This window comes from Salmo salar, chromosome ssa03 (genome assembly GCF_905237065.1).
Source record: "Salmo salar chromosome ssa03, Ssal_v3.1, whole genome shotgun sequence".
Classification (NCBI taxonomy): domain Eukaryota; kingdom Metazoa; phylum Chordata; class Actinopteri; order Salmoniformes; family Salmonidae; genus Salmo; species Salmo salar.
This window is the reverse complement of record NC_059444.1, coordinates 49,478,922-49,505,478: the sequence shown is the minus strand read 5'-3', so window position 1 is coordinate 49,505,478 and position 26,557 is coordinate 49,478,922. Positions and strand designations below refer to the sequence as shown.

Here is a 26,557-nt window from a genome sequence, read left to right as displayed (position 1 = left end):
GCCCTGTGCCGAGCTGATCTGGTGTCTATGATCCTCACCCAAGAGAGAGAGTCATGACGGGGAATACGGGTCTGGGGCTGCTTTTCATGGTTCAGGCTAGGCTCCTTAGTTCCAGGGAAGGGAAATCTTAACGCTACAGCATACAATGACATTCTTGGCAATTCTGTGGCAATAGTTTGAGGAAGGCCCTTTCCCATTTTAGCATGACAATGCCCCCGTGCACAAAGCAAGGTCCATACTAAAATGGTTTGTCAAGATTAGTGTGGAATAACTTTACTGGCCTGCACAGAGCCCTGACCTCAACCCCATCTAACACCTTTGGGATGAATTGAAACACCGACTGCGAACTAGGCCTAATCGCCCAACATCAGTGCCTGACCTCACTAATGCTCGTGGCTGAATGGAAGCAAGTCTCCGCAGCAATGTTCCAACATCTAGTGGAAAGCCTTCCCAGAAGAGTGGAGGCTGTTAAAGCAGCAAAGGGGGGGGGACCAACTCCATATTAATGCCCATGATTTTGGAATGAGATGTTCAATGTGCAGGTGTCCACACACTTTTGGTGATGTAGTGTATCCATAGATTTTTCAGGTCAATTCCACCACCCACCATGCACTCTTTAAATAGCCTACCTCATTTTTCTGTGTCGGTAGGCCTACTCTGTCTGGGGAGGAAAGATAGGCCTAACTTTTGAACGTACCATGCTCAAATTCCTAATGACGTCTCAGATTGAATTATTTGCAAACAGGTAAAGTTTCTTGCAAAGACACACTGATTTGGCATTGAAGAAATTTGATAAGATGAACACAGGACTCCCTTCCTGTCCATTCTTAGCCTGTAATTTGGTAATGTGTGGTATTAAAAAAAGATTCTGATATGTAAAATGACAGAATTGCATGAAATGTTTATAAAAGGCAATTTTTTTCTCTGACCTGCAAATATGGTGACAGATGAATGCAATGCTTTTAACTAAAGGAGATCTTTTCAACCCTACTCTTGTCCATGGTGGTCTGCGAACACACACGCTTCTGACCCGCAGCCTTGTGCGCGATCAAAATTCCTGCGTTGCCATGTAATGCTTACAGGACGAAGGCTCTGGTCTGTCCAAGAAGTGAGGGTAAACGGTAGAAATGTTCTCTGCTATTGACTTTCTTTTAATTAATATTTTGGGTATCGGGGACGGTCACTATTTTTTTTTCTCAAGCGTTCAGGGAAGTTTTAGGTAAAATATATTTTACTGAAGGGAGGGCCATCCATTTTCATTTCAGAAGCCCAATTTTCTCCATGTAAAATTCACTAACTAGCTAACCAACAACTCTAATGATGTATTTGAAAGACAACAAGTGCTCATTGTGCACATTTATTTATGTTTATTTGTTATTAACAAACATGAGTAGTCACATGCAAAAAAAAGTCAACAAGCTCTCACACTCTCAAGTTAGGAGTAGACGTTCATCCATGTTTCTCAAAAGTCAAATTTCGAAGTGTTTAAGGTTAAGTTCAGTCATTAACTGAAATCTTAAGGTTAGGCATTACCACAATGGTTAAGGTTTGGGATAGGCTTAAAACAAAAATCTATCGCTGGATTTGAACATGCAACCTATAAGTTTGAGCATCATAGCAATACAATTTCTTCTATACAGCTGTCAACATTCTATAAGGAAAGAGACACCTAATCATATAATCAATAACCAGATTATCCCGGATACCAGACTTCGATTAGTGATAACATTCTAAAACTGAGTTATCATTGATGAGAATTAATCCAAAACTAATTGACATTCAGAATTGACTTTGTTTAGACATCAGACTTTGTATTTATTTATTCGGAGAGGTACATGCATCCACACAGTCTTGATTTATAGGATCCTTACCACTGTATGATTGATATGTCAAGTGACAAAATCCCAAGTTATCATTTAAAAGTGTATGGAAAAACTGCACTTTACAGTTTATTAAATATTCTACAGCTGTAGTCATCAATCAAATCAAACTATTTTTATATGACATTTCTTAAAATGCATACATTTAAAAAAAAGTGGGGCACAGATAAAGAGGAGGGCATCAAGGCATTCAAAATGGCTACAGGGATGGATGTGCAGGAGTCAGGGCTTTGGGTCACAGGGTCTGGGATTCTGGGTGCCTCACCAGATGGTCTGGTGGGCACCACAGCATTGGTGGAGGTCAAATGCCCCTATGGTGCAAGGGGACCTTACAGCCTCCGTGAAGACCATCCTTACTGGCACTTGGTCCAAGGTCAACTCCACGTCACTTGAAGGGACACCTGCTTCTTCGTTGTGGGGACCACCAAAACCTCCATCACCATCCAGCGTGACGACCTCTGGCAGACTCCTATTGATCCTCCTATCAGTCTCCGTTTTCAGGGAAGCCAATGGTCCAAAAATATTCCACATTGTACATACATACCACACTAGTATCCCAGAATAGGGTACATTAAAAGTAATGTAGTTAACTTAATCATGGGCACATTGGGAATTTATATCTGTGATGTTTAAATTATTTCTTACCCCATGTCTTACTTGCTGAAGAACCCAGTCATTCCTGCCTCTACCTGACATTGTCGAAAAACAAGTGAACAATTAAAGATGCATTTCAAGGTGTTCACAGTTGTTGGATAGGGTGTTGTCTGTAAACAAATAATAGGCTCCTAGAATAGGTTATTACATTCAAGCTTTGCTCAAAGCAGCTCAAAGTTCAATCACAAAGGCTGGTCTGAGTGCATCTCTTCAGTTTCATTCAGTAGTACAACACAAATCATATTGCATTTTATCATGGGCACAGTAGGATTTTAGATCTGTGATGTTTAAATTATCTTACCCCCAGAGTGAGTACATCCATTCCAGAAGATCTCCTTGCTGCAAGTGGCGTTGATCATGCTCTGCTTCTCATGGGGTGAGCAGGATGTTCCGCAAGCCACACCTCATTTCTAAAACGTGGGGAAAAGGGGACATAAAGTCAACATTTCGATGCATCTACAAATTGATGTCAAGTGATAAAATCCCAAATTTTCAATAAAAATGTAATGGAAAAACTGCACTTGTCCTCGTGAAAATTACAGTTTATTAAAAATGCTACAGCTGTAATGTCATCAATCAAATCAAACTTTATTTATATAGCACATTTCTGAAAACAAATGCATTTCAAGCTGTTCAAAGTCATGCTTTGAAAGGCATATGGCACTTAACATCTTTCCTCTTAGCAGATCTCTACAGGTGACCAGGGGATTCTCTCTACCACATGTGAATGTCCCCATAGAGCTTATAAGTGTAGCCAGGCGGCACCATTGGCTATTTTTGCAGTTCACAATATCGGCTGTAAGGATGTGGAATGCAAGTGGAGGGAGCCAGCCGTGCCCAACCAGGTGGAGTCAGTGGATGATCTGTACCTGGCTTAAGACAACAACCCTCTGTCCCAAGAGCCCACAGAGAAGGATCTTCAGTGTCTAAGGAACCGTCTCTGGGGCAGGTTCAGTGGAATGCATAGAGAATAAACAGAGAATAGCAGAGGCATAAAGGGGGGGGGGGGCAATGCAAATAGTCTGGGTAGCCATTTGATTAGCTGTTCAGGAGTCTTATGGCTTGCCGGTAGAAGCATTTTTTATCTAGACCTGGCACTCTGGTACTGCTTTCCGTGCGGTGGCAGAGAGATCAGTCAATGACTAGAAACATAGGGCTTTCCTCTGACACCGCCTGGTATAGAGGTACTGGATGGCAGGAAACTTGGCCCCAGTGATGTACTGGGCCGTACGCACAACCCTCTGCAGTGCCTTGCGGTCAGAGGCCGAGCAGTTGCCATACCAGGCAGTGATGCAACCAGTCAGGATGCTCTTGATGGTGCAGCTGTTGAACCTTTTGAGGATCTGAGGACCCATGCCAAATCTTTTCAGTCTCCTGAGGGGGAATCGGTTTTGTCGTGCCCTCTTCACGACTGTCTTGGTGTGCTTGGACCATGTCAGTTTGTTGGTGATGTGGACACCAAGGAACTTGAAGCACTCAACCTACTCCACTACAGCGCCGTCAATGGGGGCGTGCTCAGTCCTCCTTTTCCTGTAGTCCAATCATCTCCTTTGTCTTGATCACATTGAGGGAGAGGTTGTTGTCCTGGCACCACATGGCCAGGTCTCTGACCTCCTCCCTATAGGCTGTCATATTGTTGTCGTGATCAGGAATACCACTTGTGTCATTAGCAAACTTGATGGTGTTGGGAGTCGTGCCTGGCCATGCAGTCACGAGTGAACAGGAAGTACAGGAGGGGACTGAGCATGCACCCCTGAGGGGCCCCCCGTGTTGAGGATCAGCGTGGCAGATGTGTTTTTACCTAACCTTACCACCTGGGGGCGGCCCATCAGGAAGTCCAGGGACCTTTCCATTGAAGAGGCAGTGATGTCAAAGGATTTCTATATCCAGGAGGAGGGAGGGTCTTACAGCCTTCATGAAGACCATCCTTACTGGCAATTGCTGGACAATTGCTTCTTCTTTGTGTGGACCACCAAAGTCTCCATTACCATCCCCATCCAGTGTGACAACCTCTGGCAGACTCATACTGCTGGACTGGAGGAGTTTTTCAAGGACCACATGCTCCCAAAGTTGACACCGCAACAGTGAACATCTGTAAATACTTTTCGCACATAGTTTTTCTTACCTTGATGTTTTATTCCAATGTTTTTTTTTGGGGGGGGGGCACTGGATCAGCGTCTTCTTCGCACCACCTGTCAGTACCTGTTTTCCGGGAAGCAAATGGTCCAAAAATATTACATCGTTCACACACACACTAGGCTCCCATAATAGGTTATATTACATTCAAGTTTTGCTCAAAGCAGCCAACTAAGGTAACATAGTTAACGTAAGTTCAATCACAAGGGCTGGTCTGAGTGCATCTCCTCACAGTTTCATTCAGTCGTACAACACAATTCACATTGCATTTTATCATGGGCACAGTGGGAATTTATATCTGTGAAGTTTAAATGATTTCTTACCCCCTTTGCTGTGTGGAGCTTCAGTTTCTGGTAAATGCAGGATGGGAGAGACATCACTTCTCCTTGCTGAGGGTCGCATTGATCATACTTCTCGTGGGGTGAGCCTGATGTTCCGCATTTCACGTCTCATGTATAAAACATGTGGAAAAGGGGACAGTCAAAATTGAGAGATCTACAAATTCAATGTTTTACACAATATTGTATCATATTTGATGAGATAGTGACTTGTTCGTCCACAGGCTCGATGTGCTGTAGTCTCCACAACCACATCACACTGGTACAGGATGTCCATGCACCGGATGGTCTGAGGGAGGCACTCCTGTTGGAATGGAAAACAAAGAGACATTTGGCCAATAGTGGGTCTTTTTCAATGCTGTATCAACTTTATCTGTACAGAAAATGCATTGTTTATCCTAACACAACCCCACCTTCGACAATGTGACAAATCGTCCCTCAACACCAAACCCTCATGCCTCGTTGTTCTTGTTTCCCAACCAACAGCTACTTCTCTGATGAGTGTGTCTTGGATGTTAACAAGTGCACAGCAAGTCTGCACCAGCGCATTACTATAAGGCAGATAAGGTGGGATGAATTTCAGGATTTTTACATCTTTAATCGAGCATTTGCCCTGTCAACATGGATCCCGTTTCTCGCTATGTCTTTTGTGAGATGCATCTCACGCTCTGTGAACCTTCGTGGTTCAGGAATGGAGGAATGTTCACAATAATTCCTGCACGCGTCAAGCTCTGGATTAAGAAGCCTTTGTCTGGGCCTCCTGGGTGGTGCAGAGGTCTAAAGAACTGCATCGCAGTGCTAGCTGTGCCACCAGAGATTCTGGGTTCGAGCCCAGGCTCTGTCGCAGCCGGCCGCGACCGGGAGGTCCATGGGGCGACGCACAATTGGCCCAGCGTCGTCCGGGTTAGGGAGGGTTTGGCCGGCTGGGATATGTCCTTGTCTCATTGTGCACTAGCGACTCCTATGGCGGACCGGGCGCAGCGCACGCTGACCAGGTCGCCAGGTGTACGGTGTTTCCTCCGACACATTGGTGCAGCTGGCTTCCGGGTTGGATGTGCGTTGTGTCAAGAAGCAGTGCGGCTTGGTTGGGTTTCGGAGGACGCAAGGCTCTCGACCTTCGCCTCTCCCGAGTCCGTGCGGGAGTTGCACCGATGAGACAAGACTAACTACTACCAGTTGGGGAGAAATTGGGGAGATAAAAAAAAAAAAAAAAGAAGCCTTTGTCTGACAAAAATCATGTCTCCAGACATGAAAATCTTCTCAAACCGCGACTTCTGGACAATTGCTTTGTCCGATACAGATCACGGCAGTATGTTATCACTGCATTAGATGCAACACCCAGTAGTAGCTAGAAGGAGTGCATTGAATGGTACACAGATTAGGTTGGCTTCTGCAGATCCATCTGACTTGGAGTAGCAACTTCCATGTCAGTACAGTCAATGACCATCCTGCAGTTTCCGCTGGACCCCTGAAAAGACGCAGGCAAGCACGTTTGGTTCTTCTCCCGACTTGGAAGTCTTCATGATGCTAATGAAAAAAAGCTTGTGGATCACGTGAATGAAAGTGATGGTAACATTGCTGACAGTGATTGCACTACAACAGAATAGTTGAGCCAGGTGCAAGTTGATGTAGCTGTGATGCAACTTCATAAGAGCCATAAACACTTGATCCTCAAATGACAGCATCTTCACCCTCCACTTGGCAAAGTAGACAACACAGTCCTTTTAACATTCCAAGTATTCAACAACGATGTTGAACATGTCTTTGTCTGGAAGTCCTGTTTCCATCATAAGTACTTTATCAGACAGCTGTGATGCTCAATACCTGTTGCAGGTATACAGCTGATTCTCCTGTAGAACCTTCAACTGCGCTGTTCCCTCAAGATGCACCTCAGTGAGAACATTCCGCAACGGTGTAGACAGCAGCCTCCTACATTCTTCAGTGGCCGAGGCGCCGGGAACTTCGTCTGCCATGTTGAATGTGTCTGGATCTACCTCTTCTGCCATTGTGGAAGTGTATGACTCTTCCTCTTCTGCGATGATGGATGCGCAACATTTTCTGGCAAATACAGGGCCATTTCTCTTTCCCAACAGAAAATGTCAGCTGCAGACCTGAGTGTTGTCACTGGGTTTCCAGTCTGCCAATCTGAAAGACCAAAAAATAAGTTACTAGCTAGGTTGATTACTAAAATGCTAACGTCTATATTTTCCCATAACCCACAGACTTTACTATAGTAACAGTAAAATAGACTGGGCTTAGGTCTATCTGCACATCTAAAATCCTACTATGTTACCTTGTCTGAGAGAGATTTGAATGGTTATTAAAACGTCAAGCCAGGGTAAGCCTACATGAAACACAGACCTTATATGAAGTAGTTCTAAAATCTCAGACACAAAAATGTGGCAACAAAAAAAGAAATGTTACCATTTCTTGGTTTTACAGCTAGGGTTTATGGGTATTATGACTCATAATGTGGTACTCATGGTGCTTTCAAGACAACTGGAAAGTCTGTAAAAATATGAGGTCAAATCATGATGTCAGTGATCTTTAAGTCAGAAGCTCTAGAAAGAGGCCCGAGTTCCGAGTTGGATGACCATTCAAAATGATTTTTGCCAGTGGGTGGTCGTTGCTGTCCCAGTTCTCTTGAACACACTGAAGTCAGAAGTCAAAGATTTCCAGGGTTCCCAGTTGTGTTGTGCCTGGCATCGAGCATGTATTGCATATTTCCGTTAGGGAACGCCTACTCTGTGAATTGCATGTATGCAATAATTCAAGTCACCCTTTAAATCCTAATCAACTAAAAGAATCTAACTTTGGCAAAGGGTAAAGTCTACAAACATAGTCCACTCTAACATGTTTTAGTTTGGGATCAGAAAACTACTGAGGTCAAATGTTTTATTGATGAGAAAATGTGCAGAATGTCAGCCAAAATCCATCTCGCTACATCTCCCACTGCCGGCTACTGGGTTCTCCCTCATCACCAAATTTGGTGGCGAGTGAAAATGCCTTCTTCTTCAATGAGGTTTAATGGCGGTTGGCATCCAATAAATGTTACATTACCGCATCCAACTAGGCTGGAGAATAATTCCCTTATACTTTGCTAAAAATAAATAAATAAATAAATAAATAACTACAGTTGAAGCCAGAAGTTTACATACACCTTAGCCAAATAAACTTACTCAGTTTTTCACAATTCTTGACATTTAATCCTAGTAAAAATTCCCTGTTTTAGGTCAGTTAGGATCACCACTATATTTAAAGAATGTGAAATGTCAGAATAATAGTAGAGAGAAGGATTTATTTCAGCTTTTATTTCTTGCATCACATTCCCAGCCGGTCAGAAGTTTACATAGACTCAATTAGTATTTGGTAGCATTGCCTTTAAATTGTTTAACTTGGGTCAAACATTGCAGCTAGCATTCCACAAGCTTCCCTCAATAAGTTGGATGAATTTTGGCCCATTCCTCCTGACAGAGCTGGTGTAACTGAATCAGGTTTGTAGGCCTCCTTGCTCGCACACGCTTTTTCAGTTCTGCCCACACATTTTCTACGGGATTGAGGTCAGGACTTTGTGAAGGCCACTCCAATACCTTGACTTTGTTGTCCTTAAGCCATTTTGCCACAACTTTGGAAATGTGCTTGGGGGTCATTGTCCATTTGGAAGACCCATTTGCGACCAAGCTTTAACTTCCTGACTGATGTCTTGAGATGTTGCTTCAATATATCCTCATAATTTTCCTGCATCATGATGCCATCTATTTTGTGAAGTGCACCAATCCCTCCTGCAGCAAAGCACCCCCACAACATGATGCTTGCCCCCCCGTGCTTCACGGTTGGGATGGTGCTCTTCGGCTTGCAAGCCTCCCCCCTTTTCCTCCAAACATAACGATGGTCATTACAACCAAACAGTTCTATTTTTGTTTCATCAGACCAGAGGACATTTCTCCAAAGTGTGATCTTTGTCCCCATGTGCAGTTGCAAACCATAGTCTGTCTTTTTTTATGGCGGTTTTGGAGCAGTGGCTTCTTCCTTGCTGAGCGGCCTTTCAGGTTATGTCGATATAGGACTCGTTTTACTGTGGATATAGATACTTTTGTACCTGTTTCCTCCAGCATCTTCACAAGGTCCTTTGCTGTTGTTCTGGGATTGATTTGCACTTTTCACACCAAAGTACATTCATCTCTAGGAGACAGAACGCATCTCCTTCCTGAGTGGAATGATGGCTGCATGGTCCCATGGTGTTTATACTTGCGTACTATTGTTTGTACAGATGAACGTGGTACCTTCAGGCGTTTGGAAATTGCTCCCAAGGATGAACCAGCCTTGTGGAGGTCTACAATTTTTTTTCTGAGGTCTTGGCTTTTTTTTTGTTGCTTTTCCCATGATGCCATGCAAAGAGGCACTGAGTCTGAAGCTAGGCATTGAAATAGACCCACAGGTACACCTCCAATTGACTCAAATGTTGTCAATTAGACCATCAGAAGCTTCTAAAGCCATGACATGCTTCTAAAGCCATCCAAGCTGTTTAAAGGCACAGTCAACTTAGTGTATGTAAACTTCTGACCCACTGGAATTGTGATACAGTGAATTATAAGTGAAAATAATCTGTCTGTGAACAATTGTTAGAAAAATTACTTGTATCATGCACAAAGTAGATGTCCTAACTGACTTGCCAAAACTATAGTTTGCAGCTGCCACCACAACCTCAATATTCTGCGACGTACGTTCCATCCCTGCAATACAGTTGATAACCATTGCTATAAATGTTAAAAATCCAATCTTACTGAAACATATCACTTGTTGACCTATCCCTCTGTACTGGTAGAGATCTACTACTCACACCACTCCTCTCTCATGACCCTTCCCCCTTGACCCATCTTCTTCTACTTTCTTCACTGCCTCAGCATATGACTTCTACACTACTCTAACCCTGGTAACCTCAACCTGCCTCTCTCGCACAGGACACTTCTGATCACCAGCCCCATGGGCACCCCTACAATTAACACATACCACTACTTTTCCCAATGCTACACATTATTTTGTCTCATGCCGTTCTGCACACTTCTCACAGCCAGGAACCTCCCCCCTACACACTGCTGCCACATGCCCATAAGCTTGACACCTGTAACAATATAATGTATTCATCACAAAAGCTCGTACAGGATAACTTACATATCCTAACATCATTTTGTCGGGCAAAGACTCAACATCATAACTCAAAAGAACAGACAACTCTTCTGTTTCACCACTCACGCCATCCGATCTTGGCCAGGTCGCAGTTGTAAATGAAAACTTGTTCTCAAATGGCCTACCTGGTTAAATAAAAAAAAGGAATTTAAAAAAATCCTGTTTGCGTTGCACCAAACGACGAGCATCACAAACACTGGGAATCTTCCCCTTCAGTTGGTCAACTTACACATTTACCCCTACCCCAGTAATCACTCCTTTCAATAGCACCATTTTCTTGAGCGCAAAACAATTCACATCTCTTGCCCCCATTCATTTAACACAGAGCGCCTCTACCTCTGACCAGCAGAAACATAAACAATTATCACAAGACCACTTCTGGTTACCTTCACTGATTCCATAGCACCCAACTGTTTTCACCCACCCTGAAACCACAATTGGATTAGCCAAAAAGGTTGTACAAGTATGCTAGACATTTATAGAATAAATACATAGTTTGATGTTTCTGTGACAATCAATTAATTACTTATTGATTTATACAGTTTTAAATGGCATTTGATAGATTCTATGTATTTCTATCAAATCAAAACTGGAATTTGTATTCAAAACAAAGGTTGTAAAAGTATGCTAGACATTTATAGAATAAATCATATCTATTTTTTTGTTTGTTTCTGTGGTAATCAATTCATTAGTTATTGATTTTTACCATTTTAAATGGCTTTTGGCGAACGTCTGTTGATACGTCTGTTAATTTCTATTCGTAAGAAACTATCGGTCTTGGCAATACATTTTTAGAGTCTGAATACATAAACACTTTACATTTCTATTCATAAGAAACTATCGGTCTTGGCAATACATTTTTAGAGTCTGAATACATAACCACTTTTTATTTCACAAAACAATGGCACATTAAAAACTTGACTATAAAACCAACTTTACCTTGGTAATTCGTCACTCGTTCATCCTGCAATGATTGTGTTCTCAGGCACCGGTAGGTTGTGGATGCTTTATATGCGCTGCAGTCAATTATGAGTGCATGTTTACTTATTAAATATATGATTATTAATATTCGCCTACTGCACTGTATGATAGCTAGCAAATTAATTAGCTAACTAACGTTAGAATGTCTAGCTGGAACTTCTGAAGGAAAATGATAACCAAACAAAGAAGCGTTTACTTTTTGCATTAGTACCACAATTGATAACTTATTTGCATTCGTTTATACTTACACTTGTATGTTGACTTCTCCATTGATGCTGTTTTTAGGTTTTCCCGGACTTTTTAATATTTTTATTTAATTAATTAAATTAATGTATTTAATTGATCTAACTTGGCAAGCCAGTTAAGAACAAATTCTTACTTACAATGACGGCCTACCCCGGCCAAACCCAGACGACGCTGGGCCAATTGTGCGCCGCCCAATGGGTCTCCCAATCACGGCTAGATGTGATACAGCCTGGATTTGAACCAGGGACTGTAGTGACGCCACTTGTACAATCGTCGCGAATTGAATTATGGGGAGTTTCAGGCCCCGGAGTGAACATAATTGTACACTCGCAAAGCCGACTAAAAACGAGGGCTGCGGGGCTTACGTTGCAAACGTCCCTTGCTTGGCTAATCATTTGGACCACCCACTAAGATGGCGAGGGTAAGTGGACTTAGGGTGTGTCTTTTTAAGTGTTTGGACCGTAGGTTGAGTTTGAAACGCAGCCTCGATGTTCTTCTTTATCAAGACCTACCGTGGCGCTCTTCCAACCACCATCCTCCGCCGCCTCTGGAGCTAACGCTCTCTGCCAGTCCTCAGACCCTCCTATCCGCAAGTTACTACGAGAGCTTTGCTCCGAGTGGAAACGCTAACCGGATGCTTCAGATTTATACATCCGCTGAAACATCATTGTTCTTTGTTACGTGTATCCTAGCTATTTCGCTTCTGCGAGTCCTGTTCGTTGTTTTGATCAGCTGACTGCAGCATTCTCACATGATTCCATCCGTCTACAGTTGTTGGAATTCTCACTGACTGCGACTTGACTGTCTTCTATGGGGCAAGTATTCGATTTATTCAAAAGAAAGATGAGCTATCTTATTCGTTTACAGCTGAGATCATACCAACGTTTTCATGTAAGACATTGATGTACGTTTACATGCATAATAATAATTCTATATTAAACTGCTTACGCCGACTATGCAAATGGTCATGTAAAACCTTACTCTGCTTATCTTACTCGGTGTAAGGTCAAAATTGAAATAAGCGTACGCCGAAATCTTTCGAATTATTCCGACATGTAAACAGCTTAATCGGCGTTCCAGCGGTATATTTGTTCTGCGCATGTGCAATCACGATCTTGTGCGCGAGTGACTTGTGTTCGGAAAAACTGAAAGTATGAATCATATAAATATACTTAACTAAAATATTAATGCAACAATTAAGATTTTACTGCGTTACAGTACATATAGGGAAATAAGTCAATTGAAATAAATGCATTAGGACCTAATCCATGGATTTCACATGACTTGGGAGCCAGGCCCAGCCACTGGGAGCCCGGCTCAGCCAATCAGAATTCGTTTTCCCCACAAAAGGGCTTTATTACAGACCGAAATACTCCGTTTCATCAGCTGTCTGGGTAGCTGGTAGCTGATGATCCCGCAGGTGAAGAAACCGAATGTGGAGCTCCTGTGCTGGTGTGGTTACACATGGTCTGTGGTTTTTAGTCTAGTTGGACATAATGCCAAATTCTCTAAAACGACTTTGGAGGCAGTTTATGGTAGAGAATTGAACATTCAACAGCTCTGGTTGATTTTCCTGCAGTCAGCATGCCAATTGCCCTCAACTTGAGACATCTGTGGCATTGTGTTGTGTGACAAAACTGCACATTTTAGTGGTGTTTTATTGTCCCCAGCACAAGGTGTACCTGTGTAATGATCATGCTGTTTAATCAGCTTCTTGATATGCCACACCTGTCAAGATTGTCTTGGCAAAGGAGAAATGCTCACTAACAGGGATGCCCAAAAAAATGCGCAACATTTGCGAGAAATAAGCTTTTTGTGCGAATGGAAGATTTCAGGGATCTTTTCCTTCAGCTCATTAAACATGGGACCAACACTTTACATGTTATTTTTGTATATTTTTGGTCAGTATAGTTTTACACTTAAGATATGACTGCCGTTGTGCTATTGAATTTCAGAATTCTGTATTATAAATTCTATACATTCGTTCATACTGGATTAAGCGTAGATTTTCTTAAACTGTAATTTAGTTAGTTATGCTCCAGCTTTCCCTCCACCTTGTGCCAACATCAGTTCTTTTTATTAAGTCTTGGTTCCAATAGTTTATTATTTTTTTTTCTAAGAGATTGTCAGTTGGATATACTCTCTGCAAGGTTTTGTATATCTTCTCTGTCATATGAACATAATTTTCTGACTCGAATAAGATTCCCTTAAGGTTGCTCTGATGTCCAAAAGATTTCAAATACACATTTTGTGATATGTAACTTTTAAGTTGCATGTATTTGAAACTATGCTCTCTGCAAGGTAAGTCCAACATTGCTTTTATTCTGTCATGGAAATAGATTTATTTCCTGTTATCATGTCATTTACGGTGTCTTTGCCTCCCTACACACTGTTGTTATTCATTAATAGACTAACAACACTGTATTCAAATGGTTTTAGTGTTAGATTCTTATCAGATCTGTTTTAGGGTGAAATAAAATGCAATGACAACATGGGGGTCAAAGTCAAATGTTGCACCTTCAGCATTGTACAATGTTGTTATAGGAAGGTTCTTACATTGGCGTGTCTGTTTATGGTGGTGGGTTGGTATACTGATTATCCCAGATGTGATATGTAACCTGAAGAATAAAGACGGAACAGTTGGCTATTCAAGGTTTTACAGGTTGGTACTGTAATAGTGTACTGTAATAGTGTAACTCTTCAAAGGCTTTCTTTGATAACTTGTCTGTACTGTTCTTTGGCTGTTATTTATAGAGAGAGTCTGCCTGAAGTGATTACACTTCAGGAGAGGTGACATAGCGTCTTGTGGAAGATGCCTACCAATAAGTCTGTGTCGAAGGCGCCGATCACCCAGTTCGTCAACTGCAGGATACTAAGAGATCACAAGCTGCAGAGGTACACACAAATGAACACACAATCACGTGGCTATGAACATACATACACACTCCGTTACACATGTAAAATAAATACCGTTACATGTAAAACAAGCGTTGTTACGATGTGTGTTACTGTGTGTGTGTGTGTGACAGGGTTTGTGTAACTGTGTGTGTGTGTATTGTTCCTGTCTTTCCTCCAGAGAGGATCTGTGGGTGCGGGAAGGAAGGATCCTAGACCCAGAGAAGTTGTTCTTTGATGAGGAAGGCTACGCAGATCAACGTGTTGACTGTGAAGGCCTCATCATCGCTCCTGGGTTCATTGACGTTCAGATCAATGGTTAGTATTTTTGGGGGGGGTGTCAATTCACTCCAGGGACTGTCCCCAATTCAATTGCAGGTATGGACTTCTTAAAGCTTTATTGGAGGAATGTTCCTTGCTAAAACTAACACAGCCTGCGAGCTGTTTCTCTCACCAGAACAAGGAAGCCATTGGATACAGGATTTTCCAAACTCAAATCGATGATCCATTGTTTTACACCCACAGGAGGATATGGCATCGACTTCTCGCAAGCAACCAGTAATGTCAGAGGAGGTGTGGCCCTAGTAGCCAAGAAAATCTTGGAGCATGGTGTCACCTCTTTTTTACCCACCCTAGTCACCTCCCCTCCAAACATCTACCACAAGGTAGGCACCACCTCTATACCTGTCCTCTCAACAACATGTCCCATTTCTCACCATTGTCTCACATACACTATATGACCAAAAGTATGTGGACACCTGCTCGTCGAACATCTCATTCCAAAATCATGGGCGTATGGAGTTGGTCCCCCCTTTGCTGATATAACAGCCTCCACTATTCTGGGAAGGCTTTCCACTATTCTGGGAAGGCTTTCCACTAGATGTAGGAACATGGCTGCGGGGACTTGCTTCCATTCAATCACAAGAGCATTAGTGAGGCGGGGCACTGATGTTGGGCGATTAGGCCTGGCTCGCAGTTGGCATTCCAATTCATCCCAAAGGTGTTCGATGGGGTTGAGGTCAGGGCTCTGTGCAGGCCAGTCAAGTTCTTCCACACCGATCTCAACAAACCATTTCATACTTTTGTATATATAGTGTATGTCATTAGTGACTCCCATTCAAATGTGTTTCAAATAGTGTTCGTTTTCTTTCAAATACTTGAGCTGTGGTGGATTGATCTTGTCTGGCGCAATGTGAATTGTTAGATACTACTGCACTGTTGGAGCTAGGAACACAAGCATTTTGCTACACTCACAATAACATCTGCTTAATGTGTATGTGACCAATAAAATGTGATTTGATTTGGATCCAAATAGTCTCAAATATGCAAACCACACCGACCTGGCCTGGCACTCCATGCAGGCTTGATCAAATTCTTATGTATTGCTTATGAATGCAATATTTATGCATGTGTTATGAAATCCTTATGCACGTACCTTTCGAGTAAAATACCTGTTTTCTAGGTCTTGACTGAGGTTAAAGTTCAAAGTGGAGGAGTGGAGGGAGCTGGAGTTCTGGGTAAGGATGCAGTCAGGAAGGATGTAGACACATTTTCATATGTCTGATTGGTCCTTATATCTGGACATGATATCCAATACTGTATTCCATATAACTGTATGGTCATAGAGGAAATGTTATAAAACAGTGTGATATGCCATTACACATTCTGTCAATATTTCATATTTCTGCCCTTTCTTGTCCATTTCGCTGTCTTACCCATCCCCCCCACCCCTCACTCTCTCTCAAGGCTGTCATCTAGAAGGTCCATTCATCAGTTTAGAGAAGAAGGGAGCCCACCCGGAGCAGTACCTGCGCTCCTTCCAGTCGGGCGGCATGTTGGACCTGATTGAGACCTACGGGACCCTGGATAACGTTGCCATGGTGACGTTGGCCCCCGAGCTACCCAACAGTGAGAAGGTGGTTCGAGAGCTGGCTCAGAGGGGCATCACTGTTTCTCTAGGTATGTGTATTAAACTGGGAATAGAATACTCTTTATGTAGGCCTATGACATATGCTTATGCATGATTTAATTGTGAAGCATCTATGTACGCCTTATGCATGTTTTATGAATCATCTATGTCATATGGTCAGAGATGGCTCAGAGGTACATCACTGTGTCTCTAGGTAGGTGTAGTATTATGGGAATAAAATATCATTTACATGTATGACTTAGATGCTCCTCTTTGTGTGCATGCTGGGAATGACATAGCCTTTATACTGTATGTATTACATCTGCTCAAATGTTTTATTAAGCATCTATATAGGCCTTATAAAGGGTTTATGAGGACTTATTTTAAACAACAGAAAACCAGGCTGTTGATGCAATCCAATAGACATCTCCTGTCTGTAAGCAGGAGGTTGCCACACTGTGTCGGATGATGTGATATCACTAAGTGTACCTGTCAACCTATTCCATGTGTAGGACACTCTGTAGCCAACCTGTCCCAAGCTGAGGAGGCTGTGCAGAACGGAGCTTCATTCATCACACATCTCTTCAATGCTATGCTGCCTGTGAGTAATATAACACAGCATCATATTGTATTATGTTTTCCATTTAGCACAGTGAGCACATACAGTTGAAGTCGGAAGTTTACATACACCTTAGCCAAATACATTTAAACTCAGTTTTTCACAATCCCTGACATTTAATCAGAGTAAAAATTCCCTGTCTTAGGTCAGTTAGGATCACCACTTCATTTTAAGAATGTGAAATGTCAGAAAAATAGTAGAGAGAGTGATTCATTTCAGCTTTTATTTCTTTCATCACATTCCCAGTGGGTCAGAAGTTTACATACACTCAATTAGTATTTGGTAGCATTGCCATTAAATTGTTTAAATTGGGTCAAATGTTTCAGGTAGCCTTCCACAAGCTTCCCACAATAAGTTGGGTGAATTTTGGCCCATTCCTCCTGACAGAGCTGGTGTAACTGAATCAGGTTTGTTGGCCTCCTTGCTCGCACACTCTTTTTCAGTTCTGCCCACAACGTTTCTATAGGATTGAGGTCAAGGCTTTGTGATGGCCACTCCAATACTTTGACTTTGTTGTCCTTAAGCCATTTTGCCACAACTTTGGAAGTATGCTTGGGGTCATTGTCCATTTGGAAGACCCATTTGCGACCAAACTTTAACTTCCTGACTGATGTCTTGAGATGTTGCTTCAAGATATCCACATCATTTTCTTTCCTCATGATGCCATCTATTTTGTAAAGTGCACCAGTCCCTCCTGCAGCAAAGCACCCCCACAACATGATGTTGCCACCACCGTGCTTCACGGTTGGGATGGTGTTCTTCGGCTTGCAAGCCTCCCCCTTTTCCTACAAACATAACGATGGTCATTATGGCCAAACAGTTCTATTTTTGTTTCATCAGACCAGAGGACATCTCTCCAAAAAGTACGATCTTTGTCCCATGTGCAGTTGCAAACCGTAGTCTGGCTTTTTTATGGCGGTTTTGGAGCAGTGGCTTCTTCCTTGCTGAGCAGCCTTTCAGGTTATGTCGATTATAGGACTCATTTTACTGTGGCTATAGATACTTTTGTACCTGTTTCCTCCAGCATCTTCACAAGGTCCTTTGCTGTTCTGGGATTGATTTGCACTTTTCGCACCAAAGTATGTTCATCTCTAGGAGACAGAACGCTTCTCCTTCCTGAGCGGTATGACTGCTGTGTGGTCCCATGGTGTTTATACTTGCATACTATTGTTTGTACATGTGAATGTGGTACCTTCAGGCATTTGGAAATTGCTCCCAAGGATGAACAAGACTTGTGGAGGCCTACAATTTTTTTTTTTCCTGAGGCCTTTTCTTTTGCTTTTCCCATGATGTCATGCAAAGAGGCACTGAGTTTGAAGGTAGGCTTTGAAATGCATCCACAAGTATACCTTCAATTGACTCAAATTATGTCAATTAGCCTATCAGAAGCTTCTAAAGCCATGACATAATTTTCTAGAATTTTCCAAGCTGTTTAAAGGCACAGTCAACTTAGTGTATGTAAACCTCTGACCCACTGGAATTGTGATACAGTGAAATAATCTGTCTGTAAACAATTGTTGGAAAAATTACTGAAATTTGTGGAGTGGTTGAAAAACGAGTTTTAATGACTCTAACCTAAGTGTATGTAAACTTCCGACTTCAACTGTACATTTTTAGTATGTACTGTATATGTTAGTTTTCGTATTTGAGTGTAGTACAATCCTCTGTTTCTCTCTCCAGTAACATCGCTGACTGACGTTTTACTGGACAACCCTTATAGGAGAATCTTGCTTTTTTACCACCAAAGACACTTCTTGTGCGATTTCACTTTCAACTTTATCTGCAACGTTATAATCCATTTTTTGCAACTTGAACGATACATATCCGTCCATTCTAGCAGCAGGCTACACGGAGTATGGAACAGCTGGTAGGGGAAACTGCTGGAGACATACAAAATGTAATGTAACGTTGCTTATAAAATTTGGAATGACACAATTTCATGTGTTCGACATCTAAAGACCTGCATCACTACACTGATGGTGTTTCTGTTTCTCAAACCATACAGTATAAATAGGAGAGAAGTGTAAATGGGGTCAATGATTAACCTGTCCACCTCTGGGTGTGGTCAGCCAAATCACAGACATTCTGCCTACTCTATACTGTTGGACACATGCTTCAGATGCCTTGCCATGTCTTTTCAACTACAGTTTCACAATGCTACTGTAATAATGTAATGAAAGATGATGGACGTCTCTCTCTGTTGCCATGGTGACCGTGATGGGTTAGTTCCACCATCGAGACCCGGGCATTGTAGGTCTCCTCACCAGCGACCAGGTTCCCCAGGACCGGACAGTCTTCTACGGAATGATTGCTGATGGCATCCACACCAACTCTGCCGCCCTGCGTATTGCTCACAGAGCACACCCTACAGGTCTGTGTAAGAACTACACGCACAGCTTCTGTGTGTGTGTGCTCTGATGTGTGTGTGTGTGTGTGGGGGGGGTTGTGTTGGAGTGTTTATTGGAGTCTTCTGTTGTAATGTTGTGGGTTTCAGTCTTGAAACCAGAAATTGTTCAAGCAATGTCAGGTATAATATGCATACTAATTGCAATAGATCTATGGCAATGCTTGTGTTGGCTTAATGTGTTTGTCCTACAGGTCTAGTGTTGGTGACTGATGCCATCACAGCAATGGGTCTACCTCCGGGCCGCCACACCTTGGGTCAGCAAGTCATTGAGATCCAGGGGCTCCATGCTTATGTAGCAGGTCAGAATCTCTTTTGTAAGGTGTAAACACAACTTTTTCCCAAAGCTGTCTCTAAAACTGTCTTTACTCATAGGCACCAAGACACTCAGTGGCAGTATAGCCACAATGGACATGTGTGTCAGGCACTTCAAACAGGCGTCAGGTGAGTGTGTGTTAGCCCTTTTACTGTCTTACAAAAGTTATTCAGTCCTTCTAAATATGTGCTTACTTACTACTGTGTGTGCAGGGCCGGACTACCACATTTGGGTCCCTAGGTCATTGACCTCCAGGGGGCCCCCCCAACCCCTTTTAGGAAAATAGCTAACTTCCTGCATTTTAACACACAACATTTTTTTGTGGCACTTTTATAATGCTATTGTAGCAGTTTTAAAGCTGATATTCTAAACATTTTACCATGATGCTGAGAGAGAATTTTGCCATGTATGCAGGGCATGTGCTCCAGGGCCCCCGACCTCCCAAAGATAAAAATTAATAACATTTGGTTGGGGGTTCCCTGAAGGTTGGGGGCCCCAGAGCACGTGCCCTGCATTCCCATTTGGTAATCCGGCCCTGTGTGTGTTTGTGTTGACAGGCTGCAGTGTGGAGCAAGCCCTGGAGGCAGCGTCGCTCCACCCGGCCCAGCTCCTGGGCATCAGCCGTTGTAAAGGCACCCTGGACTATGGGGCAGACGCAGGTGATACACACACACACACACACACACTTAAGTAAGCGATTGTAAAGGCCCCCTGGACTAGGGGCAGGTGAGAAAGTAAACAGCAGAGGGCGGTCTCGCTCTGTCTACTCCAGGGGTGTCAAACTCAATTCCTGGAGGGCTGAATGTCTACAGGTTTTCTCTCCCCCCTTGTACTTAATTGATTGATTAAGGTCATTGATTAGTTAGGATTAGTCTCCTCAACTGGTTGTGTAGGTCAGGGGTTTTCAAACCTCTCTTCGGGGACCCCTTGCTGTTCCATGTTTTTTAACTATTCCACAAATGTGAGAAAATTGTGAAATGTCTGGGGGTCCCGAAGAGATGTTTGAAAACAACTGGTCTAGGTCTTGTGTGTGGTGTAGGAAGAAGCACTAAATGGTAAAACGTGTCCCCCTCTCTCCTCCGTTAGATCTCGTTCTGCTGGATGATGCTCTCAATGTCAGAGCCACCTACATCGCAGGCCAGGAAGTGTGGAGGAAATGACCTCATAATAATCAGTCCCCCACCACTGCCCCACCCACCCACGTGGACCAAACGGGCATGTCCCAAATGGCATCCTATTCCCTAAATAGTGCACTAGTTTTGACCAGAACAGAGCATCATAAAGGGAATAGGGTGTCATTTGGGACACAGTCAATTCCTGGCTGCATTGTGCTGGACACTCATCTCAGACCCTAGATGGCACCACTCTATAAGAATAATTTGTGATGTAGCACAAAGAAGTGCACTATGTAGGGAACAGGGTGCTATTTGAGCTGCACCCTGGTAAAATGGAGCCACTTGTAAAATGCTACAGTATAGAATGCAATAGTGTTGTGCTACATTTTTATTGACATTTTGCATTAAGACACTTAACACAACATATACTGCAGTGAAATTATTTTAATAATCTGTTTGATACATGGGAACATGGCACTGGGGTAACGCAGTTTCTCTGGACCCCCGCAGGGTTGGATCCCTCCCCCCTCCCTAAAATAAAACAAAATCTTAAGTGTCAGCCAGACAGCCACTCATAAAGTATAGACTACCGATCGTTGTCCATGGTGCTGAAATTGTGACATATCTATGCAGCTGCATGCATATCGAATCGATGATAGGATTTCTGTGGTGCCAGGGCATGTAAAGCTTTGCTTTAGCAAATGGATCAATGTTTATTGGTAGGCCTATTTGGTAATAATTTTCTCATGTTAAGCCTAACATTTCACAAAGCTATACACGGTGTTGCAATGCTGAAATTTTTTTGACTGCTGGCTGATGGCAATAATGTAATTACTTGTTAAGTAATTAAAGTTGTAAATTCAGACATTGCAGAGTGTAAAATGTATTTGCTTTGCAACAGCATACTAATCAGCTACCAATTTTTATTTTTTTATATATATATATATATTGTACAACTGTCCAGTATAGGCTACCGGAACCTGCATGACATGAGCTGTTCTCGATCTCTCCCTGCTTGGATAGAAAGTTGTTATGCATAAAACCAGTCTATTAAAGGGATAATCCACCCCAATAAATAAAATCATAAAGGCTTTCACCAAATTGACAGCTATGTTCTATTAGTGGGTAAAATTCACATTTTCCATGATTTAACTTCTAAGTGGTCGGCCTGTGAAAATCAGGAAATTGTGTAGGAACGTGACATAGCTATATAATTAGATGCCGTTTTGGCTGTGAGCTCTCAATTGCTTGTTAGACACTGGGATTGTTTATGCTTTATTCAAGTCTGACCATCACTCAAGTACAAACACAGGGTTAAATGCCCCAAGCTCCCAAACCCTAAACAAGGTACAACGTTTAAGCATGATTTTACTTCCTTTATAGAATTAATTAAATATCTGCTGTATCTAATATAATACTATAATAGACTCATTTATCTCACACCTGTAACTGTTTTCTTTTCACCAGTTGTCCGGTTGGTGAAAATCCCTGATGTTGCTACTCTGCTCCGCTATGCTCTGGGCCTAAGAGTGACTGACTAATAGTGATGCAATAGTCCGCTCAAAAACTTGTCTCACATTTTGATTCTCTAGATCAGATATTCCCAAACTGGAGTACGCGCAATGCCGTCGGGGGTACGCCAAATAAAAATGAGTTTTTCTTCATATTTTCAAACAATACATTTATATTTTCCAACAGGGGTATACATTTGGGTGAGGTTTTTTTCTGTTTCACTGCCAAAAATAAAATTAAACCATCTAGTGTTCAGCAGAATAACAACACAATGTTGATTACAGGTAGCCTAGTCAAATAATTAGCATCCAATCACATTAACCGTTACTCTCTCGCGGCAAACCTTCACTCTTTCGCAGAGATCTAGAAACGAAACATGACAATTTGAAAAATAAGCCACAGAGGTTTTTTGAGCGAGAATAAAGACGACTTTCGAGTAGTAAGACGTGTAAAAGCAACATACCATTAATAAGAAGGGGCTAGAAGTGTGTTATATGGTGAGCTACCGAGTCACTAGGACAGGCAAGCCCCATACTATTGTGGAGGACTTAATTCTCCCTGCTGCTATGGATATGGCTGAGGGAAAAGCCTATGTTGTAAAAAAAATATATATTAAAACATGAAAAGGCCAAAAAACTATACAGACAATGCCTTCATCAAACACTGTTTCACAACGCATCATTGACATGGCAGGAGATGTTATGAAACAATTGCTGCTTCGCATACAAGCCAGTGAATTATATGCATTACAGCTGGATGAGTCAATAGACGTGGCGGGCCTGGCACAGCTCCTGGTATCTGTCTGTTACGTTTATGGGGGGTCAATTAAGGAAGACATCCTCTTCTGGAAACCAGGACAACATAAGAGGATATTTTATAAGTACTGGACAGCTTTGTGACATCAAATGGACTTTGGTGGTCAAGATGTGTTGGTATCTGTGGTGCAAGAGACATGACAGGGTGACATAGTGGAGTGGTAATGTGTATGCAAGCAGTTGCTCCCGATGCCACTTGGGTACACTGCAGCATCCATCGAGAGGCTCTTGCTGCCAAGGGAATGCCTGACAGCTTGAATGATGTTTTGGACACTACAGTGAAAATGGTTAAGTTTGTTAAACCAAGACCCCTGAGCTCTTGTGTATTTTCTGCATTATGCAATGATATGGGCAGTGACCATGTAATGCTTTTACAACATACAGAAGTGCGCTGGTTATCAAGGGGCAAAGTATTGACACGTTTTTTTGAATTGAGAGATGAGCTTAAAGTTTTCTTTACTGACCATAATTTCCACTTGTCTGACTGCTTGCATGATGACGAGTTTCTCACACGACTGGCCTATCTGGGTGATGTTTTTTCTCGCCTGAATGATCTGAATCTATGATTACAGGGACTCTCCGCAACTATATTCAATGTGAGGGACAAAATTGAGGCTATGATTAACAAGTTGGAGCTCTTCTCTGTCTGCATTAACAACGACAACACACAGGTCTTTCCATCATTGTATGATTTTTTTTTTGTTGTTGTTGTGTGCAAATGAACTCAAGCTTACGGACAATGTCAAATGTGATATAGCGACGCACCTGAGTGAGCTGGGTGCGCAATTATGCAGGCCGTGGCTTGGGTGGTTGATGTCCTTGATGATCTTTTTGGCCTTCCTGTGACATCGGGTGCTGTAGGTGTCCCCGGAGATGCGTTGGGCAGACCGCACTACCCTCTGGAGAGCCCTGCAGTTGCAGGCGGTGCAGTTGCCGTACCAGGCGGTGATACAGCCCGACAGGATGCTCTCAATTGTGCATCTGTAAAAGTTTGAGAGGGTTTTAGGGGCCAAGCCAAATTTCTTCAGCCTCCTGAGGTTGAAGAGGCGCAGTTGCGCCTTCTTCACCACACTGCAAACCATGACCCATTTTTGTATTCTACATGAGTCAAATGTAATGGAGTCTGTTGCCCATGTTGTGGATGGTTGCTGTTCATACAAGGATTTCAATTTTTGCAATCTTTTGAGCATGGATTAAATTAATTATATTATTTTTGCATTTCAGCTTCTGGGTTATTCCTTTTCATGGTTTTGAGTGCGAGTACTTTTTTTTAACTCCACAGTCTCACCAACAGCACACATCCATAAACATTCTTGTGTAAGAGGAAGCTGGTTTGATGTTGATGTGTTTTCCTGTGTGCCAAATACACTAGATGTTGTTTGTAATTGAATTTATTAAGGAGCCCCATCATAGGCAGCAGCTACTCTTCCTGGGGTACAGCAACATTAAGCCATTTATATACAATATTACTTAACATTTCATAACACTTTTCACAACACATTAAGTGTGTGCCCTCAGGCCACTACTTTACTACCACATATATACGATACAAAATCCATGTGTGCGTGTGTATGCGTTGTGGTGCTCATTTTGGAAGTGGGCTCTCAGGAATCTCACTTGTGTTCATGCTTCTGGCCATGCCACACCCACATCAAGATGAATGAGGAAATAGGTTGTACCTCATGAAGACAAAACAATATATATATATTGTTATACAGTTGAAGTCGGAAGTTTACATACACCTTAGCCAAATGCATTTAAACTCCGTTTTTCACAGTTCCTGACATTTAATCCAAGTAAAAATTCCCTGTTTTAGGTCAGTTAGGATCATCACCACTTTATTTTAAGAATGTGAAATGTCAGAGTAATAGTAGAGAGAATGATTTTATTTCAGCTTTTATTTCATTCATCACATTCCCAGTGGGTCAGAAGTTTACATACACTCTAGTATTTGGTAGCATTGCCTTTTATATTGTTTAACTTGGGTCAAACATTTCGGGTAGCCTTCCACAAGTTTCCCACAATAAGGTGGGTGAATTTTAGCCCATTCCTCCTGACAGAGCTGGTGTAACTGAGTCAGGTTTGTAGGCCTCCTTGCTCGCACATGCTTTTTCAGTTCTGCCCAAAAGTTCTACCAATTTTCAATAGGATTGATGTCAGGGCTTTGTGATGGCCACTCCAATACCTTGACTTTGTTATCCTTAAGCCATTTTGCCTCAAGTTTGGAAATGTGCTTGGGGTCGTTGTCCATTTGGAAGACCCATTTGCGACCAAGCTTTAACTTCCTGACTGATGTCTTGAGATGTTGCTTCAAGATATCCACATCATTTTCTTTCCTCATGATGCCATCTATTTTGTGAAGTGCACCAGTCCCTCCTGCAGCAAAGCACCCCCACAACATGATGCTGCCACCCCATGCTTCACGGTTGGGATGGTGTTCTTCGGCATGCAAGCCTACCCATTTTTCTTCCAAACATAGCGATGGTCATTATGGCCAAACAGTTCTATTTTTGTTTCATCAGACCAGAGGACATTTCTCCAAAAAGTACGATCTTTGTCCCCATGTGTAGTTGCAAACCATAGTCTGGCTTTTTTATGGCGGTTTTGGAGCAGTGGCTTCTTCCTTGCTGAGCGGCCTTTCAGGTTATGTCGATATAGGACTTGTTTTACTGTGGATATAGATACTTTTGTACCTGTTTCCTCCAGCATCTTCACAAGGTCCTTTGCTGTTGTACTGGGATTGATTTGCACTTTTCGCACCAAAGTATGTTCATCTCTAGGAGACAGAACGCTTCTCCTTCCTGAGCGGTATGATGGCTGCGTGGTCCCATGGTGTACAGTGAGGGAAAAAAATATAAAATCCCCTGCTGATTTTGTACATTTGCCCACTGACAAAGAAATAATCAGTCTATATCATTTTAATGGTAAGTTTATTTGAACAGTGAGAGACAGAATAACAACAACAAAAATCCAGAAAAACGCATGTCAAGAATGTTATAAATTGATTTGCATTTTCATGAGGGAAATAAGTGTTTTATCCCCTCTCAATCAGAAAGATTTCTGGCTCCCAGGTGTCTTTTATACAGTTAAGGAGCTGAGATTAGGAGCACACTCTTAAAGGGAGTGCTCCTAATCTCAGCTTGTTACCTGTATAAAAGACACCTGTCCACAGAAGCAATCAATCAATCAGATTCCAAACTCTCCACCATGGCCAAGACCAAAAAGCTCTCCAAGGATGTCAGGGACAAGATTGTAGACCTACACAAGGCTGGAATGGACTACAAGGCCATCGCCAAGCAGCTTGGTGAGAAGGTGACAGCAGTTCTCCCTCGGCCTCACCTCGTGGAGTTGCAATGATCATGAGAACGGTGAGGAATCAGCCCAGAACTACACGGGAGGATCTTGTCAATGATCTCAAGGCAGCTGGGACCATAGTCACCAAGAAAACAATTGGTAACACACTACGCCGTGAAGGACTGAAATCCTGCAGCGCCCGCAAGGTCCCCCTGCTCAAGAAAGCACATATACATGCCCGTCTGAAGTTTGCCAA

At 42.5% G+C, this 26,557-nt stretch overlaps 1 protein-coding gene and 1 long non-coding RNA gene across 8 annotated transcripts; one reads left to right on the top strand and one right to left on the bottom strand.

Annotated features, from left to right (window-relative positions):
* Window positions 1-1,352: 1,352 nt before the first annotated feature.
* Window positions 1,353-12,186, bottom strand: LOC106600680 (uncharacterized). 7 transcript variants are annotated; one of them, XR_001327883.2, is made up of 7 exons: window positions 11,935-12,186; window positions 5,422-7,153; window positions 4,994-5,312; window positions 4,660-4,736; window positions 2,836-2,944; window positions 2,526-2,569; window positions 1,353-2,369 (listed from the first exon to the last, which is right to left on the bottom strand). It is a non-coding gene; the product is annotated as an uncharacterized lncRNA (long non-coding RNA). The 7 variants fall into 7 exon arrangements; XR_006769152.1 differs by adding an exon at window positions 10,582-10,620 and having other exon boundaries at window positions 1,353-2,569; window positions 11,935-12,050; XR_006769153.1 differs by lacking the exon at window positions 11,935-12,186 and adding exons at window positions 10,582-10,620; window positions 11,135-11,384 and having other exon boundaries at window positions 1,353-2,569.
* On the top strand, window positions 11,954-21,550 carry amdhd2 (amidohydrolase domain containing 2). The gene is made up of 12 exons (XM_045714906.1): window positions 11,954-12,237; window positions 14,177-14,317; window positions 14,499-14,635; window positions 14,843-14,982; window positions 15,780-15,834; window positions 16,064-16,276; window positions 16,739-16,827; window positions 19,072-19,216; window positions 19,444-19,551; window positions 19,625-19,693; window positions 20,123-20,224; window positions 20,652-21,550. Exons 2-12 carry the CDS (start codon window positions 14,235-14,237, stop codon window positions 20,723-20,725), a joined length of 1,215 nt encoding a protein of 404 aa, XP_045570862.1. The 5' UTR covers window positions 11,954-12,237; window positions 14,177-14,234; the 3' UTR covers window positions 20,726-21,550.
* The last annotated feature ends 5,007 nt before the right edge of the window (window positions 21,551-26,557 follow it).